Source organism: Caloenas nicobarica, chromosome 3, assembly GCF_036013445.1.
Source record: "Caloenas nicobarica isolate bCalNic1 chromosome 3, bCalNic1.hap1, whole genome shotgun sequence".
Classification (NCBI taxonomy): Eukaryota; Metazoa; Chordata; class Aves; order Columbiformes; family Columbidae; genus Caloenas; species Caloenas nicobarica.
In genome coordinates this window covers 38,165,697-38,184,925 of record NC_088247.1, presented here as the reverse complement: position 1 = coordinate 38,184,925, position 19,229 = coordinate 38,165,697, and the positions used below count along the sequence as shown (strand labels likewise).

Sequence of the window (19,229 nt, the reverse complement as noted above, 5' to 3'; positions counted from 1 at the left end):
CTTTTTCGTTGTTGTTTCATTGCTAAAAAATCTGTTCCTTTGTAGAATAAATTTATTTCAAACTCTTTACCATGAATAACACTAGAGGTAAAAACCAGCAGAATTAATTAGAGGATAAAGATAAGTCAAGCAAAAGCCAAACACAAAAATTCCCTTTATCAAGGGAAGTGGAGACAGAGTCAAATTATTTTACTCATTCTTAAGGCCAGGAGTCAAGTCATCATCATCATCTCCCAGCATTTTTAAGTATGTTCTCGACACCTGATGAGCTTTCTAAAGGCCAGCTTGAAGTCTTCATTAAAGCTGGTGTACAGCAAAGGGTTGATAAGGGAGTTGACGTATCCCAGCCAGGTGAAGAAGTCTGCTACTTCTGTAGAGACAGTGCAAACATGGAGGCCCACAAGCAGCTCCTTGATGAAAAAGGGCAACCAGGACAAAATGAAAGCACCTAAAATCAGGCCCAGAATGCGAGCAGCCTTTCGTTCCCGTGTTGTGGAGATCTGCTGCCGGTCACCAGCCAGGTCCAGGTCATTCTCAAAAGGAGGGATCCTCATGGACGCATTGATTTTGTCAAGCTCCGTGGTTGGGTCAGAGGTGGAGAAGTCTGAGACGCAGAACGTCTGTGTGAGCTTGCAGCTGGCAAAGGAGTTCTGGCTGTCAGTGCTCCTGTTGCTGAGGTGGCGGCTCGAACCCCGCTTTTGGTAAAGGCTCTTTGCAGCGTGGTAAATTCTGTAGTAGAGGATGAGGATCAAAGTCAAGGGAATGTAAAATGCCCCGAATGTGGAATAAATAGTGTAGATGACATGATCGTGCTGAATGCGACACTCACTGGGAATATTGACGCTGTGGTGGTTTCTCCAAAACAAAGGGGGCATGGATATGAAAATGGAGATAGTCCACACAGTGACTATCATCAGCCCAGCCCTTTTTGCTGTTCTTTTCCTGGCATATTCAATAGCGTCTGTGATTGCCCAGTACCTGTCCAGAGCAATGACACACAGATGAAGGATTGAACATGTGCAACAGGTCATGTCGACGCTAAGCCAGATCTCACAGATGAAGTATCCCAAAGTCCATTTATCTATCATTATGTAAGTGATGCTCAAGGGCATGACAAGAACAGCAACAAGGAGATCTGTCACAGCTAGTGAACATATTAAATAATTTGCTGGCTGATGGAGCTTCTTGGTTGTGGAGATTGCTGCAATTACAGCAGAATTCAGCAGCATAGTCAAGGTAGTGATTGTGGCCAAGGTCAGGGTAATGAGCATCTTTTCAGCTACTGTTTTTGGCTTCGCAGCCACATTGGCTTCAGTGGTGCAATTTGTGAAATTCATTTTTCCTTCCAGGATGCACAGTGGAAGAAGTTGCTGCTTCAGGTAGCAAATAGGTCCAGCTTCAGAATTCACCCATTTGAAAGAGGGATAGAGATGGTCCAGATGCAGGTTGTTTGTTTGTTTTTATAATCCTATATTTAACAAAGCTGCAAAAAGTTTCCAGGTTTCCTCCTGTTCATTGTGTTCCTAGAAGATAAAAACACATCTGTTAGTGAACCTAGAAAAATACCATCTTTTGGCAAAAAGTCCTATGCTTCTAAAATTAACACCTCATATAAAAATTTTAGGCTGTGTTTTCTTCTCCTTCCTTTCCTTCCTCTTCTTCTCTGCATTCATAGTTCATTTCGTTTTATTCTCTAAAGGGCACTTTGGGCCGCATTTCCTGCTGATGTGAACTGGTTTTTTCTCCTTTGGTTTTGGAGATTTCACTCAAAGTGGGAGGTTGGACTAAGGGACTTCCAGAGGTCCCTTCCAACAAACATTTCTGTGATCTCTGTGAATTATTGATACTGGGAACTCGTCCTTTTCCTGCTTGTTAAATAGGCTGCAGCAGATGAAGAGCTGAGGAAATCTGCCTTTTGATTTTAATTGCTATATGAGAGGGACCAATTACTTCTACATATCCCCTTTGGAAAAAAGAAACCGACCAGGCTATCTCAGCAAAGGCATGCCAGCATTTCATAGTTTTCTATTCTGCTTTTTCATATCCATGTCTGTATTAGTATCTTGGAAACGCTATTTAAAAATTATTCAGGTTACCTTTAACATGTAGCTTTCAAACAATGTTTATAGCGTTATAGCAAATGCTTGGTTTTACACAGCACATTAGTGTTGCTAGGAGCTTATATAGTTTTGTCTAATTATTCCTGACATTTCACATATCCCACTGTGTGTGTCTTTGGAGGAGACACACAAAAAGCTTTTGCCTCTGCTCTGAGATTTCTGTTGAATTGTGCTCTCTGTCAGGCTGTCCAGTATGGTGCAAGGTGCAAACAACAGTTTAAAAAAAAGGTTTAATTTTGCTTCAGGAGTTCATGTGTCTTTTCCACACATCCCAAATGCTGACTGAAGCCAGAGTTAGCAGTCTGTGGGATGCGACTTGGGATACTCTCTGGGGCCTTGCTTTCTCGCTTGTAATTTATTTTGGCATAAAGTATGTAGAAAATGGAAAGCGTGAATCCTTTTCCATTAAAATGAACAGAAAGATTCCTTCCCCTGGCTTCACCTATGGAAGAGGAAAAAGTCCTCTAGGCTAGTTGTACAGGCTCCCTCAACAGGCAGGAGAATGAGATAGTGGCTGCCAGAATACACTTGTCCCCTCTCAAGACAAGTCTTTGAGGCAGATGGAGTGAATCACATCCTGCAAATGCTGATCTTTCCCTCCTTTGACTACAAGTGGCTCCTCCACAATTGCATTTAGAATACTTGCCTGATTTTGAGATGGCTAAATTTGAGAGGTAAAACCCATTCTCACTGACACCAGTGGGACTTGGATTAGGCTCTGAGAGAGAGTTTTCACATGCAAGCTAATGAGGAAATTAAGAATTTGAATGAGGAATTATGAATTTAAAGCTAGTCAGCTGCTTAGCTCTGTGTACATATGCTCTTATTCAGAAATTGGAGTGCTGTCTTCTGAATGAGCTGAGTGAGGAACAATTAAAAATAGAAACTTCAGAAAAAAACCTGTTCTTCGCCGATCTGCCCTAGGAAAACAGATCTGTATCATTGTAGGCTCTGGGTTAGCAAAATGTGAGTTTTAAATTCTACCTAAGGGACAGCAGAAGCCTCACCCCGAACTGCACTCTGCTCTTCAGAAAATGCTTTAAAGTATGAATAGCCCTGGAGAAAATGTCAGGACTGCTTATTAAGAATAGACTGGACAAGCCAGATAGAAATTCATCCATCAGTCTTCAGGTCGTTACTGCATTGGAAATGCCAATTTGGTCGTTTGGGATTAAAGGCAAAACTTCAGCTCAAACCTTCTTTACAAATTGTTGATGGGCATCTTCTCTGTCAAGCTAGATCTCGATTTCATCAGTTTGCACCCTGATTATGTCTGATACTTTGAGAGGATAAAGCAAAGAGGCTTTGTTTACCTCTCCACGCTCCTGGAGCGTGGACCATAAGCAATTCCAATCCATATGCTTTCATCAGCATCATCACTTGGCAAGTGCCACCCTGGTCCACAAGCACACTCAAAGGTACTGGCAGACACTGTAGGATTCACACATTCTCCACAACTCCCCATTGATCTGGCCCACGCACAGGAGAGCTCTTGCTGCTTCTTGATGTAAGCAGCGTTTTTTTCCTGCTTCTCCTTCATTTCTCTTAGAGCCCTGGAATTTCATGGCCTCAGCATTTCTCCTCATCCTGCATGGTCCCCACCTTATTCTCTGCTGAGCAATGCCTATATGCATCCTTAATCCAGTAGGAACTGAATTGCTGTGGTTCTCTCCCCAAACGGCCCTGCACACTGGCATAGCCCCAGGGAAATCCTTTTAGACCTCTACTCACTCTGACCACAAAGATACTCTGAAAAATAAATTCATCCCTTCTTTGATGAACTTCTCTTTAAACAAACTCTGACACACTTTATCGGACCCAAGCACCAGGTTTCCACTAGGACAAAGGGTACTGCTGATCACACAGGGGAGTTTGGCTGTCTAAATCTGTTCACTGCACAGCAGGGCCAACATTTTTTTTATTTGGAAAACCATTGCAATAATTGAAGATGGGGAAAAATATGAACAAAGCATCTTCCCTGCAGAACACGAGCCTGCAGGTACCTCAGATCAAGCAGGCCCACTGCTTCATGTCAAAACCCATCACCGGGGCGTTATTCGGTTTTAATTCCTGTGCTCCTTATAGGAAATGAGCCCTTAGCAATTCAAACAGTATAAACACCACACACAAGAACCGTATTCAACCAACATTATTAAGGGAGTATAGTTACATGCTGAAAAGTCTAAAGATACACGTTTTGCCCCAGAAAATAGATGGGGTTTTAAAATGGAAAGTTTCTAATGGGGTTTTTAAATGGAAGACGTCAGGTTTTAAGAGATGGGGTTTTTAAATAGAAGATGTCAGTGATTGACTTTGCTTATTAATACAGAGCAGGACTTAAATGCTACTTATCATTAATTTCTAAAAATGCAGGTGTGGCTGTGATGATGTATTTTGTAGTTCTTGTATTTTAACTCTTTGTTTACTGCCTGTCTTTCGTGGTACCTGGCAGCCCCTGAGCAGAGTCAGGGACCATCTAGTCCAAAATAGGAAAAAAAGAACCTAAGCTGTGACTCAGGAAGGCAAAGCCTGCTGGGGTAATCCCGGTGTAAGGGGTTCATATTGCTTAGTTTAAGATTAGCTTGGGGAACTGATGTGGCTTCACATTCTTCACACTCATTTTCTGGTCTGACCGGGGCATCTCCATGGTTTGCTTTTCAGCTGGGGCTGAATGAAAGGCAGGGCTGGCATGACCAGGACAGGTACCAGTCCTGAGGCATTGGGGAAGGGGCACAGGGACTCTGAGATTTGGGCTTATGAAAACACAGTATTGGAAAATTTATATTCTGAGTATTAGGTCATTTGTGACAAGCACATGTAAAGTGCTACAAAGGATCAGTGAAGAAGCCATGTATGTTAACAAGGAGAATTTTACTATCTCTAGCCAACAATAGCTGGTATCCAGGATCTCTATGACTTGCCTACTATTACTATATGTAGTATTACTATCACTATAGTAATTGATTGTGGTTTTATAAGTGACTGCTTGGAAGGGACATTAATATCATAGTTATCTTATTTAAAGCACTCTCACTAAAAGCACTGCCATGTTGGTGTTTTGCGGCTGTATCCCTTTAGGCTGTCAGTCATTTCATACAGAGTGAATTTTACACACACAGACTAATTTTACTGATTTGGTGGGAGAAACTCATCTGAGTTCCTCAAAATAGGAATCAATCACATTTCGTATTTGCTGATTATCGGTAATGGCATTGAGTGCTGTCTGGAAGGAAGGAAGAGGGAAGAAGATGATTAATTGTTCCATAAAAGCAAGTGGACAGCTTTAAGCTGTGAGATGGCAATGTCCATGTCTGTTCCTGCCAAAAAACATCCCCACCTTCTTAGCAAAGGACCACTGTGTAGCAGAATACTCTGAATTTCTGGTGGACAGACTGACTCCTACTCTTTGGCCACTGAACTTTTCACCTTTTCATAAGAAAAGGAATAATATCACCTGGAGAGAACAAGGGAAACTGGCATTGCACATGTGTATGTGCAGGGCAGGTTAGTTCCTTTATAGCCACGGTTTTACATTTCCTCTAAGCAATTATGGCACTGTGCAAATGCTAACATCTTTGTGCCCTTGACAGCAATAAATCAATTTTACTTTGTGAAACCCTAAATTGGTCTGAGTGCTTTTCACTTTCAACATTTCCGTGACTGTAGCTGGGAAAGGCAAGATCTGTGGTGTGCTTTGTGAGACTGGTGATTAGCTTGTGGAAAATTTGACTTAGCACATTTATAATAATGTTAATATTTCAACCTATGGAAAGATGCTAAACTTCCAGTACTCTTCCTCGTAATCTCAAAGAAGTTTTCTATTTCAAGTTTGTATACAAAGCACTGCAATTCAATACTTCCACTGCAAAATTATTTTGCAAGTTCTTGTAACTTTCCAGATCATCCTGCTCTTGTTAAGTCAGCTGATCTTGTTGGACTTCATGGCTCTTTGGCAGCCAACTGACAGAGCTGAGTTTAACTGAAGACAATAGGTTTCCACATACTTCATATTATATTCTAGCATGCCGATGTTGCTTTGGGCTTCTGAGGATCTCAGAGCTGCAGAGGTCATGTTCTGGCAGCAGTCTTAATTGACTGCAATTTATATAGGCACCAGTGCTGTTTGTAACATGTCATATTGGGAAAAGTGGTACCCAGAAGCTGAGAAAGTGGAGATGGTCAGAATCACACCAATCTGTAGCAGAATTGTCAGCAAAATAAAATCTTATTGTCGCCTGGTAGCTCATATTCACACTCACAGCATGGGGTTTTGGTGCCAGCTCTATTGTAGGCAAAATGAAGGCAAACTATCAGAAGGCGGGCTGAGGTTGCCTTACAACAGTGTAAGCTGCGGTAGGACAATAAATGAAATTGTTGGTTTTGTGTGAGATCTGAAATTCTGTAAGAATGTGTGTTTGAGAAATTCCTAGCAACACTATGGGGCCTCAGATTTAGGGATGTGACCTTTTCTGACACAGACTGAATGAGGCTGAGAATGAAGTTACTATGAAGTTTGTATGACCTGAGCTCTGGATTTGACCTTCAAGTTAGATTTTCCCTGTGCACACTGGTGAACTGAGCAGCATGATGGAAAGAGACATCAGAGGAACTCAGCACTAAGCCAGGTGTGTGGAAGCACAGCTGTTCGTGTATTTGTATCTCTGGGCATCCAGCTAACACTCATACATGTACTCACCCTGACATAAATAACCAGAGCACAGTACGTTGTAATCAAGAATATAATGACCTGCAGCCAGTTCTCCAGTGTGTTTGTGTAATGAAGATTATCAGGGCTGCAGGGAGCCCCCGGCTCTGTCCTGGCCAGAGGATGGGCTGAGTGAACAGCATGGGGGACGCTGCTGGGCATGACATAGGAAATCGCTGGATGCGACAGATACCAGAGCAGACACCTGACAAAAGTCACAGATGGTGCTGCAAGGGACAGCTGGGTTTTGGAGGTAGTTGAGATGGACGGCCGAGAAGTGGGAGAAGGGCTAACAAGAATAAAAGGAGGTACACGTTGCTCTCCCACAGCTGAAATCAGGACAATAACCCAACCTGTTGTTCAGACCAGAGCACATGAGTCAAACCTGCCACCGTGGTCAGGAGGCCCAGGGGGATGGGTGCTTTTCCCCATCCTGGCTGACACGGGGACCCAGGAGATAGAGGGATGCAGCACCCCAGTGTCACCCTGTCAGTGCCTGCACCAGACCCACTGGCATTGGTAGCCACCCATCACCTTCTCAGGGCGATGAGGTGTGACCGTGTCCTCTCACCTGTGCAAAAGAGAAAACAAGTGCCCATGCAGGCCAGTTTTGTGCATGTATGCTTACTCTAGTGGCTCTGAATAACATCCATTGAAACCTAAATACTGCCTATGGGGCTTCTGAAATGGCAAGCTGCAGAGCATTCCTCACCACTGTTCTTTCTGTCTCTGGATCTGCTGTTTTGTTGCTCTCCAGCTCTTTTGCTGAAGAACTTCGGATGACTGCCAATGTGACCATAATGTTTTAGCTCTCTCAGCATCAGAAGGTGGATCTCCCCACACTTGTCAGGGCAGCTTAATATCCCTTCCCAGTGGACACTGCCAGCCTGGAAGATTTTCTTCCCATTTAGGAGTTCAGGAGAAAACTGGCGGGAGGAAGGTGCTGCCTTCCAAAAAGCCATGGTGCTGTCAGCAGCCCATCAATATCTTCTCTCTGGAAGGGCAAGAGAAGCTGTGGCTCAGGGTGAGGCCGAGACTAAGACTTGTCTCCCTCAGTAAATCCCAGCTCCCAACCTTTATGCGCTCAAAATGGGATTATTTTTTTTCATTGCTGAAATTCCTGGCTGCACTCTTCTCTAACAAAAATTATAGAGTGATGCAGTTTGCTACAGGAATGCAGCTTCCTACAGAATCTTCACATCCACTTCATGAATGCTCCTGTCATGTTGGCAATGCTCAAGATCACTATATTTGAAAACAATTATACTCTAACCTGAAATTCCAGTTATAAGAAACTGCATACTGTTAGTTGAATACTTTAAGCTGGGCTTATTAATATATTTTCACCTTCTGAAGTTGAATTGATGTGCGTCCATTTTAAACTCATTTAAGAATCTCCAGGATGAGTTTTTCTGTGGTGTAACTAGCTCACTTGAAAATGCACCCTTTTGCCTAAACACTGCAAACCTGGGCTTGAGTCAATCTGACCTGGAATCAATGAAAGATGGCAAGCTGGCAGTTTTGCAAAGCTATTTTCACAGAAATCCTTCCAGGATCACACTTCAGAGGTAAGCTTTTCTGATGTAGATCTTGGCACATGCAAATGTGAAACAATAATTAGTGACGATCTTCAAACCATGCTTCCTCCCACAAGCAGTGGTATAATTATCATTTACAGATGATTACTCATTTTTATCTACTTTCAATAAAAAAATAGTAAATCTTAGGCAGTGAAAGCTCATAAGATGCTGCTGAGCTGCAATCTGATATAAACTAGGATTCAATGCAGCTTTCATCTTGTCTTTAGCCAGACATAAATAAAATTCTCTGTGATGCTAAAATACCCAGATTTCTTGTAAACAACTAGCTTAGATGCCTACTGTGGTTGTAATAATTTGTATTATTTTAATAGTCTAAATTTATAACAATTTGCTTTAAATAGACTATTGGATTTAAAAAAACCCTTTAAAACTCATCATTACTTCTCATAATGCTTCAGACTCCTAGCACTATGCTCTTTAAAAGTCCATTTTGTTTTATACTACACAAAATACTCATTTAACGTTCAGCTCGTTCCTTGTAGTTCACTTCGCTTTCCCCTTTTTATGCCCTACCTTAAATCCTGAGGTGCTTAACCTACGAACATGAGACGCTGTATTTTCCCATGCTGTGGAGCCAAGAGACATGGGTAGCTGGATTTTGCAACCTTTTCTAGGGTGGAATTTATAGTAGACAGTTGTACCACCCTACAATGTCAAAACATGTAAGTGCTGCATTTCCCACCAAGTTGTTGCCTCCTCTTTCTCCAGAAATGAGTTATGGAGGTAGAAACCTTCTTCCACTGTAATTCTGTGCCTGACAGTGCAGAGAAAAAAAAAAATGATGTCCATTTGTTTTGCAGACTGTTTTTGTTTAAGTGTTGAAATGAAATAACTTTAGTACCAGAAACTTCATGCTACATTAGCATGGAGTGCTGAATGCGTTAATTCACCCAGCCAAGAAACTGGGTAAATTCTCATCTGTGGAGTTCCCAGTCCCTTGTTACATGAGTTAACCTGATAAAAGCTAGCTGACATGTTCTTCCCTGATACGTGAGACATCTACATTAACAGAGGTACACGAGCTTGTTTGATTGACCCACAGCAGCATTTGGCTGCTCCAGAGCTGTGGTGATCATCAGATCTCATCTCAGTGCAAAGGAGGGGCTCCTGATGCCTGGTTTCCTAATTTAGTAAATAGCCAGACCCAGGAGACATGTAACCTACACACTTAACCTCTCATCTGGGGAGAAAAATATGGTCTGCACAGATTGCTGACCATTGCAACCTTCATGCTTAGCAGTTACTCTCACACAGAGGTTCTCTGATTAATTTTTTTTTTTTGAGAAAATTTATGGTTAAGACTGTCTTACCTGAACTTCATATTTCTAAATGTTTGTCACCACTAAAGATGACTTTTTCTCTGCATTTTCTGTTTTACCTGTCTTTGTGCATGCACCTTTACAAGATGCCATGCTACCAACATTCCCTCTCCTGTGTTTTTTAACTAAATTTTTAAAGCTTTTATTTTTTTAACCTATATTGTTTCATAAGGTTGGCCACGGCACTGATCCCCGCTATCCATTTTTAAAGATGACAAACACAAAATCTTCTTCAAGAAAATGCATAAACTTCAAAGACCTGGTGATGGACCCAAATGTCTGGTTGTGGGATGAGCGGCTGTCCCAAGGGAAGATATTTGCCCCAGGTTTTGAGCTGCTGCAGTACCCACTGCTGGCTTTGGCCTGGCTGTTTTGCTCTGTGCTTCTCCTTTGTTTTGCTGAATGGTTCAGCAAGGCGCACGCGCAGGCACAAAACAAAAGAGCACAGATGTTGAGTATTGGTGGATCCGTGGGGCTCTCCATAGTCCTTCCTCCTACTGCTCAAGCTTCCACTCAGACTATTTACTCACTGACTGTGTGACTAAGACCTGCAATCAGATAAAATACAGGTGGGAGGACAGCTTGGATAATGAGGTACCATATCAGACACTGGCAGCTAAGCTCTTCAGCCGCTCCATGTAACAGGGGAAGGCAGAGGAGCAACTCATTTCCAGCACGTACAGCCCTCCTTAGAAGAATAACGCTTGGGATGATGTTTGACAGATGGTTGGTCCGGGGACAAGTACTTGTGAAGCTGGTTAGTAAGGTTTAACTGTAAAGTGAAGCCCTGCAACATTTGCTCTCCTGATGGCATGTGAATGGTCCTGAGCAAGCAACTGCCTGCAGCCACATAGCTCGGTCAGGCAGACAGCAGCTCAGATGCAGATCCACTCATTACAAGTCCCAACAACTTTTTCCCAAAGCAAAATAAACTACAGTCACATTTGCCATCAAAAACCAAAACAAAGCACCCCAAACCAACCAACCAACCAAAACCAAAGCAAACAAACAAACAAAAAAAAGAAAAGCTGGTAATTCTAACTGTAGAGGCCATGCTGTCATGACACTGAAAGACCAATGCCAAAGAGATACACATTTCTTTGCTGGGAATAGCATAAACAGCATCATGGTGTTTGAAGGAAATAGAAAATGACACAACAAGGTGCTGGAGGACTTGGAAGGAGACAAGTGCGCTTTATTATCTTCTGAAAAAAATTCTCTTGCTTTAAAAAATAGACCTAGGGCAAAATATATCAGTGTCCCCTTGGTCACTAACAGTTTAATCTCTCTAAGAAATCTTTGTTTCCCAATATGCTTATGAAAAGAAAATCCATTGTTCAAAACCCATTTTGATTTGTTTACTCTTTTTCTTTTTTTTTAATTCATGACTTCCCCAGAGGTTGCAGTTGTATGGAAAATGGAAGAATTATCCATAGAGCTTCAGGAATGGTAACTTTTAAAATAATATGAGCTATTTGTAAGCTTAGTATCCTTTGAACGAATATAATGTTGTGTTTGTTTTGTAACTAGAAACAAAACTGCCTCCTTGCAACTCTCCTCGCATGGTACTTTTGGAACAGGAGTCATGCAAAACTTGTAAAATTGTGGTAAATAAAGACAATTTTGCTGGAGAAAATTCCTATGTTGGAAAAGTATTTTTATGAAAGTCCTTCATTAGAAAGAATCATAGCACAGGTCAGGTGGGCAGGGACCTCGAAAGGTAATCTGGTCCAACTGTTCATTGGAAAAGGAGCCTAGATGAGACTCTGTTTAACTTGACCATTATTAAAGCACCTCACTGGAACAGCTTAAGAATTCCTTCAAAGAACAAGAGGAATATGTCTCATATAACTAGAAAAAGCTGCTGAAGGAACAACTGGGTTTTCTCCCCAGCTGGCAATCTTTATTTTTACTCTCTTTGAGTTGAAGATCCTGTTGCAGTTTGCAAGCCTAGCCTAACACTCCATACACTGCACACAGGCCCTGCAGGAGGCACGGTCCAGTTCCTCACTTATTAACATCTCAGGGGGTGGGAAATGCAGTTTGCAAGTGGGCAACTGTGTAAAGACAATGGGATTGACTTGTCCTGCAGCCCCTGATGCCCAAATGCTGTGCCAGCACTAGAAATTCAACAGAGTTGTAACCTGCCGATGAACTGGGCTTATCCATAGGCACACACCTGGAATTCTACTTTATCTTCATTGTTTTATGGCCTAAAAGGAACCTAACTGTATTTCTAAGACTGTGCCTCGTAGAGAGGACTCATTCCCTATGGTGAAAGTTATTGCCCAGCCACCTTTCCTGTGTCACCTGTGTTTTAAAGACCTCTGTTGTCATCAGTCAGACCCTCAATCTTCTCTTTCCTACCCCAAGAGTCTGAGCCTGTGTGCTCATTCCTCATATTGGTGAACTCTGCTGTTATTCCTCATACAGCAGAAAAAGCCCATTATACAGGTGCTACATTATTAAAGATGCTTAGGTCACTTAACTCCCACTGAAAAGAAACCCTGGTCCGTAAAATCCCTAACTCTCATATAGAGACAGTTAAACATTTGCTCCTGAGTGCGTAAATCCTTTCTGAACATGGGTATGAGGCTCCTAAATTTATTAGCTACTGCAGGTTTTCTTTCTAGGGAGTGCTTTCAGGCTTGGAGCACTGCCGAGTACCACAGCATGAGTGGCAGGGTCAGAAAAATACTGGCAGGAACCTATTACACCATGGTCTGATATGGTTTTGTTACTTTACATTTAAACCACCAACTAGAAAATGAAGCATCTGTTTTTCAAGGTCTCCTAAATGCACCAGTAAAAACCGTAAGAAAAATCTGCACTGAATTCTCACCTGCAAATGCATTTTCCATCTCAATTTCTCATTTTGCTGCTTAGAGACATGTCAAAGACACATAAATATTTACTGAGGAATATAATTTTTTCAGCTCTGGGGAAATGGTGCTATTTGTATTTATATGGAGACTATCACTTTATGCAAGCTAAATGTCACTGTACATGCATTGTTTTTCAAGTCAATATTTGTTTCTTGCTGCTATTCTGTGTCAGGAGACTGATGTCAACGGGGTTTATTTAATCTCCACATGACTTGCTTCTGTACACAACTGCTCTGCAATTCACAAAGGCCCCAAATGAACAAATTTGACAGACTAAAACTTAATAGTATATTAAGGACCTTGAAGCTTGATCCGAGACCCTTTGAAATAAATGGAAATGCTTCCTTCCACTGTGAGCAAAATATTTCAGATTAAGTCTTGGTGAATATGTGCCCAATTTCTTGCTGATAAAATAAAGCAGATGACTCATACAACGACTCTAGACTTGCTTTGAAAGGAAAATTTTGTATTACCGAAGGAATAGTTTTACTGTAGCAGAAGGTGCTGCAGGTCCTTACTCATGCTGAAAAATGTCTCGTGTTGGTGAAAAGCTGGTGGCATGAGACTGCTGCTGGGGACTGCGAACGTGGGATTTCCATCTGGCCAGTGTGCTTGCTGCAGGCACAGGAGAAATGAATTACTGACAGCCCACATGGTGTCCAACACCCTAAAGATCAAGGACGGTTTCCTGTTTAGTGTGAGAAAACACTTCTTGCACGAGGACTGGGTGCAAATCCCACTGATGAAGAGACATTGAGCTATTAGACTGGCTGAGCTCTGATCTCCATGGTGGCCTGGTGCACCCTCGGTTTGCCACGTGGGAAGAGGGTCCAAGGATGCTGCAGTACATTTAAGGTGGCATGAGTTTGTGTTTGAACTGGACTCATGCTAACATTGCAGTCTTAAGGCAAATGCTCATGAGGCTTGGGCCCTGTGCTGCAACTGGAATAAAAATCTCAAACTAAACCCTGCCCATAGCTCCTGAAAAATCACATGAAAAAGAGAATTACTGCTTTTATTTATGGAATTTTGCTGTTGGTAGTGGAAGCCATGGGAACCGATAGATCAATGCCAGACACTTGCTGAGCTGATAGCACATATGGACAATTTTTTTGGTTGCCCATACAATGCAGCCACTGTTGTTATACTGCAGTTACATTCTTCAGGGCCTTAACGATAACTAGTTCTAGCTGTAACTTTCATATGAAGGCATACTTTTTCTGTGAGACCCTTACTACACCTACAACCAAGCTAAAATGTTGATTTTTGTCCAATGCCTGGGATAACTAAACCATTTCTCTGCTTTTGGAGACTTTTAGTTGTGCTTAAGTTCACATAACTGGCACTGTAACTACATGTCTGGAGCAATTACCATGTAAATACAAGATAAGCAAAATATATCATTATGAAAACAATTGAATATCAAGCATTTCAGATATGTCATTATGTGAATTAGTGGTAATTAGCTGTCAAAACCCATAAGCACAATATAATTAACCCACAAATGCAACATAAATATAGAGTAATTACAAAAGTTGATCCACTAGAAAGATTGAGCTGTCTTTTAACAGGTGTAATAAAATATGACGAATCAAACTTTGCTGGAAGTAATGTATATTAAGATAGCAGGAGTATGTTGAAGAAAGAGAAAGGACAGTATTTGGCTCTAATTCTCAGAAAAATGCCATTGGAAGTCATCTGTTTTTCAGCTGTATACTATATATACTATATTTCTATTTTCCTTTTTAGTAAATTGGTTATAGCAAATACAGAAGACTGTGGTTCACACTAATAACATTCTATGATGACTAGTGCACCATATCCTTTTATTAACCAGAAAAACAATTATGTGAACATTTGTCCTGTGCTTGATTGGGTTTTGCTGCAGCAGCTAATACTCATAACAAATAAGAGATATTAATATTATGCTTGCAAGGGGGAAAAAAAAACCCAACCAAACCAAAACCAAAAAACCAAATCAACCAGAATCCCCCTCACTGTTCTGCCTAGGTGCCTGTCTCAGTGGTAGAAGACCAATTTTAAAGGCATGATACATTTCACCTCTACTATGTGCATTTCAAATACATTTTTCTCATTAAGAACAATATTAATTTCGGGAATAAATGAGAGTACTTTAATGATCAGCACAAGCAAAGCCTTGATTTATTCTGGCTCATAAAATGAAGGAGAAAATGAAGGGGTAGAAGATGCAGAGTGTCTGTTTCTTTCATTTTACCAGACATCTACTTCAGGAAGCCTGGGTAAATACAGAATAGGGTAGAACTTACTGTGGGATTAAAATACATCAGTTCTATAAAATGCAAACAGCACACAGTCTCTAATTTACACAGTGACTAAAAATGTGCATGTGTTTATGTACATATGTGTGCATACCCAGTTACCAGGAAATTGTATAACCAGTATGCTATTCCTTAAATACTTATCGAAAGTCTCAGGATTTTTGATCTCTAATCATGAACACCACAACTGTGCTGATCCACCTGCCCCTGAGATGACAAAAGGAAAGGAGCTGACATCGTGTGACCCTTGTTCACCCCAGCAAGGACTGAAGAAAGCTTATGCATCATTTGAGGCTTCCTCATCCCATGTGGGAAAACTTGCTGTTTCCCTTTCCAGATCTCATCAGCTTTGCAGCCGTTACCCAGCCCAGCATAACTTACAGTGAGAGATGAAGGGCGGCATCCTCCCAGACAACAGCAATAATCCTTTTCAGACAGGCTACCAGGCCTGACACCCCTCCTGCTTCGTTAAATGTGGACATTGCTCACTAGACAACACTTCTTTATCTCCAAAGTAAGCACATATTGACCTGAGTAACACTAACTGGACAGAAAGTTAGTTTCTGAATGGGATGGTCCTGAAAACCTACCAGACTGAGCAAATTTTTTTTATGTCAAAACTTGTGTAAGGTCAAGATTCCTTGTTCACATAGGGGAGTCTCTGGGACTGTATACCAGTGTAACAGAGCAGAACTTGGGGAAAGAAAAGGAGCTGCTGTGATTATGTGTTACTGCTACACAAGTTTATTTCGGGGCTGACATGACACTACTCATGATGAGGAATTTAGAATTCAGAAATCAATAGATCGAGAGCAATGCCTTAGGAAATAAGCAGAAATAAGCAGAAACCCTCTTTGATGACAGTTTTAATGAGATCATCTATGATAATACATATTGCTCATAACTACAAAGCACTTCGAGCTGAATGATATCTTTTATTTCAGCTTGACTTGTTTCTTCCTCTGCTGCTCTAGAAAGGATAGAGCCCAGCAGTTTGAAGTTGCTGCCTTCAGTCACTTCTGAGCTGGGCAAGTGCTTGCACCCTGCAGGAGAAATAAAACTTTTTCCCTGCTAGCAAAACTAAAAGAGTTGACATTCTTGCTCAGATTTGCAAAAAGTCACATGGAGGCTGAAACATGGGAATTTTCAGCCCAGAGGGGAAATATGAGTAACTGCAGAGAGTGAGAATAGAGAGATGGGAAATTGGACTTGTCTGTAGCAATGATCTTCTTAATCAGGCGTTGACCTTTGCACTGTAACAACACTATCATTTTGGACAACACAGCACAGAAATGCTGGACAATCACCCAGGAAGTGGAAAAATGAAACTATATTTTCAGCCTATGCACCTGCTTTGTGTCATTATCCACCACATCCACCACCAAATCCCAGTACTGAAGCACACAGTGGAAAATTTGTAATGGCAGCATCCAAGAGGGACCACCTTTCAGGATCATTTTAGCACTGCCTTTTTTTTTTTTCTTCTCTTCCCCCCCCCATCATATATCCATTTCACTGTTCTGTGTAGAAGTGGACTGCGTTTATGGAATACAGCCTTAAAATGCTGCTTGTGGGTACTGCTGTGCTGTGACATTACAAGCAAGAACTCTGTGAAACTTTGATTTACAAAAGAAGACTTTTTGTTTCATTCTAGTGCTATCACTTTTGCCAACTTTGTTACCGAAGACCAGTGGCACACAAGGAAACATGCACACAGTTTTGGAACGCAAAATATCTTTCCTCTGTCAGTTCTCAGTAGAGATCAATTGAACTTCCAGAGATCCTCAGATGTGTTGGTTTCACATATTCACACCCATTAACTGCCAGAGTGTACTTAGTTCCTTACATGATGTCCCATGGGAGTGCATTATTCTGACCCCTACTACAAATGTGAAAAACGAATTTGCAAAACTGTCTAGTTTTCAGAGTGTAGTAGCTCTATAAACTCACTACCAATACTTAGCTCCCTCCAAACTGGTAAACCAGTCATTGACAATCTGATTTTGACTCAAGATCAGACTCCAGAAAGCAGATGAAGTCTTCATCCCTTTCCCAGCTTAAGGTCTCTAATACATCATTCTCAGTCTACACTTTACATGCCACCCCTAGCAGTACCGGAGGAATCATGAACCTACCAACTTCTGTGCTGGCAACCAATAACCAAACCTGCAAGTGAGCAAATACACTTGTAGCAGCTAATATTGAATCTTACTGAAACAAAAATGCTCTTCTTGTTCCAGAATGTGAGACACCGTAGAGTTTTCTAGCTGCTACCTCCATAGTCTTGTCAGCCCAGCACTGTGTCCATGCTGCAATGCTCATTGATGCATTTTACACTGCTGGGGTATGACCAAAATCACAGCCCGCAAATGGAATGTGTGCAAGGAAAGTTGTAGTGCCAACTGCACACTGCGGGGTTGGAGGAGTTAGAGGTGGGGGCTGAATCCTTTGTCCAAAACCAAAGGCAACCCCCTTGCAAGGGCTGCAAAATGCAAAGATGCAGCACCTACACTCAGTTTGTAGTCATTCCACTAATTGCTCTCCATTTACTGTTGCCATCCTTTCTTTGCACACTTCTGTATTCACTCCATCCCCTTTCATGGTTAGGTTGCAGAGTGGACAACAAATAGTTTTGAATTATGCCTGTCATCTAAGGTTAGCTACAGGACATGCTCTTATGACAATGATTTTAAGTAATAGCTTATGCAAAATCAATGTTTTAGAGTATTTCATATGTTAGTTATGGTCATCAATTAACTAAAGTGAAAAAACATCTACCAGAGGTCCAGCAGCATGCTTTGTATTGATTGAAAGGCATGAGTAGGATCCCTACTTTACAGCTGAGTAGCTATGGGGCATGTCTCAGTGAGCAGAGTTCTCATTTACCTACTTTGGGATACGATCCTTTTAACATGGCCCAAGTGAGAGCAGCCGCAACACAAATGAATGCATACAGCAGTATGCTTTTCATACCACTATAGTGACCACTGGGCTGGGACACCATAAAAGTTCTTTGGAAATACTTTATAGGAGAATTTTTGTCACCTTGATGGGCACCAGTAGTGCTAAACTTCAACACGTTAGTTATAACATCCCTAGCTAGTTGTAGTCCTATTTCCCTCATCTGTACCCTTAGACAAAAATGTGCCCATGTCTAGCATTATTGCAACCCATCACTTTCTTATTGTGTTGCCAAGGTGGGACATCAGAGATGGTGGTGGATGCTCAGAGAGCTGCTTGGTGCCATGCTGTGCTGGACTGAGAGCATCCAGCCTACGTGCAGGGTGGGAGAGACAGGGACAGCTGAGATAGTATTTGGAGCAGCAGTGCCCAGACATTTCTGCTGGTAACCCCCTTTCTCCCTGCTCATGCTCCAGACCCACGGGAATCCCAGCTGGCCTTCACAGGAGTGCTCTACCCCTGATGGGGCTCAGGGGGCCTGTGCTGGCATCGCCATCTTATCAGAGGAAAGAGATTATGTAAACAACCTGGGTAGAAATGGGAGAAACCAACACATTTTTTTAATGGCCTTGCTCAAATGGACCTCCCCATCAGCACATCTGTCCCAGATCTCAGGGCATTTAGTCTGCCCTGTCATGCTGAGGAATCGCCCAGCGGGTCCAAGACACAGCCGCCTTCTGTCTGGAGCTTGTTCTGGCCCTGCAGCACCCAAACACACTGAAGAAGGAGATGGGAGGTTTGGAGGCAGACGCTGATTGCTATGTAGTGACTGTCCCCTCTTCTCCCTTGTCTCCAGCTGCAGCATCCTTGGTGGCACTGGGTAATGTCTCAGCTGCTCTCTTTCCTAACGCACATTGCATTTTCTGAAAAATCATTTCATGTGATCCCTGAAATGGCACAACAAGCTTGCAGGTAACTCACCTGAATTTTACACTTGATGAATAAGGCTGGGACTACATGACCCCTGGAGGCCCAACCTAAATGATGCATGACTCTATGATTACAGCAACTGTTGCATATATGACAAGAAAATACGTGCGTGAACTGGTCATCTCAACCTACCCTAATATAAAAAGGAAATCCTTGTCTACTTAGGAAAGTATTTTAGAAAAAAATGAGCAACTTTAAGTTGATGACAGCAGCATCAGTACCACACCTCGTTTGGGCAGGCAGCTAACATAACAGTGGCTTTTATTCTATAAGCTTAAGGTAGGTCTGTTCTATTCGTCCTGGCACCCCTGTTTTGCCACAGCCATGTGTCACAGGCTGCAGAATGTGAGCCCATCTGACCAAAGAAAGGCTGGGAGGCGTGAACCGGACCCTGTGATGCCCCAGCCC

General features: G+C 42.0%; 1 protein-coding gene across 1 annotated transcript; it reads right to left on the bottom strand.

Moving 5' to 3' along the window:
* Positions 1-242: 242 nt before the first annotated feature.
* Positions 243-1,403, bottom strand: HTR1E (5-hydroxytryptamine receptor 1E). Its single transcript, XM_065632060.1, has one exon. It carries the CDS (start codon positions 1,335-1,337, stop codon positions 243-245), a length of 1,095 nt encoding a protein of 364 aa, XP_065488132.1. The 5' UTR covers positions 1,338-1,403.
* Positions 1,404-19,229: the final 17,826 nt, after the last annotated feature.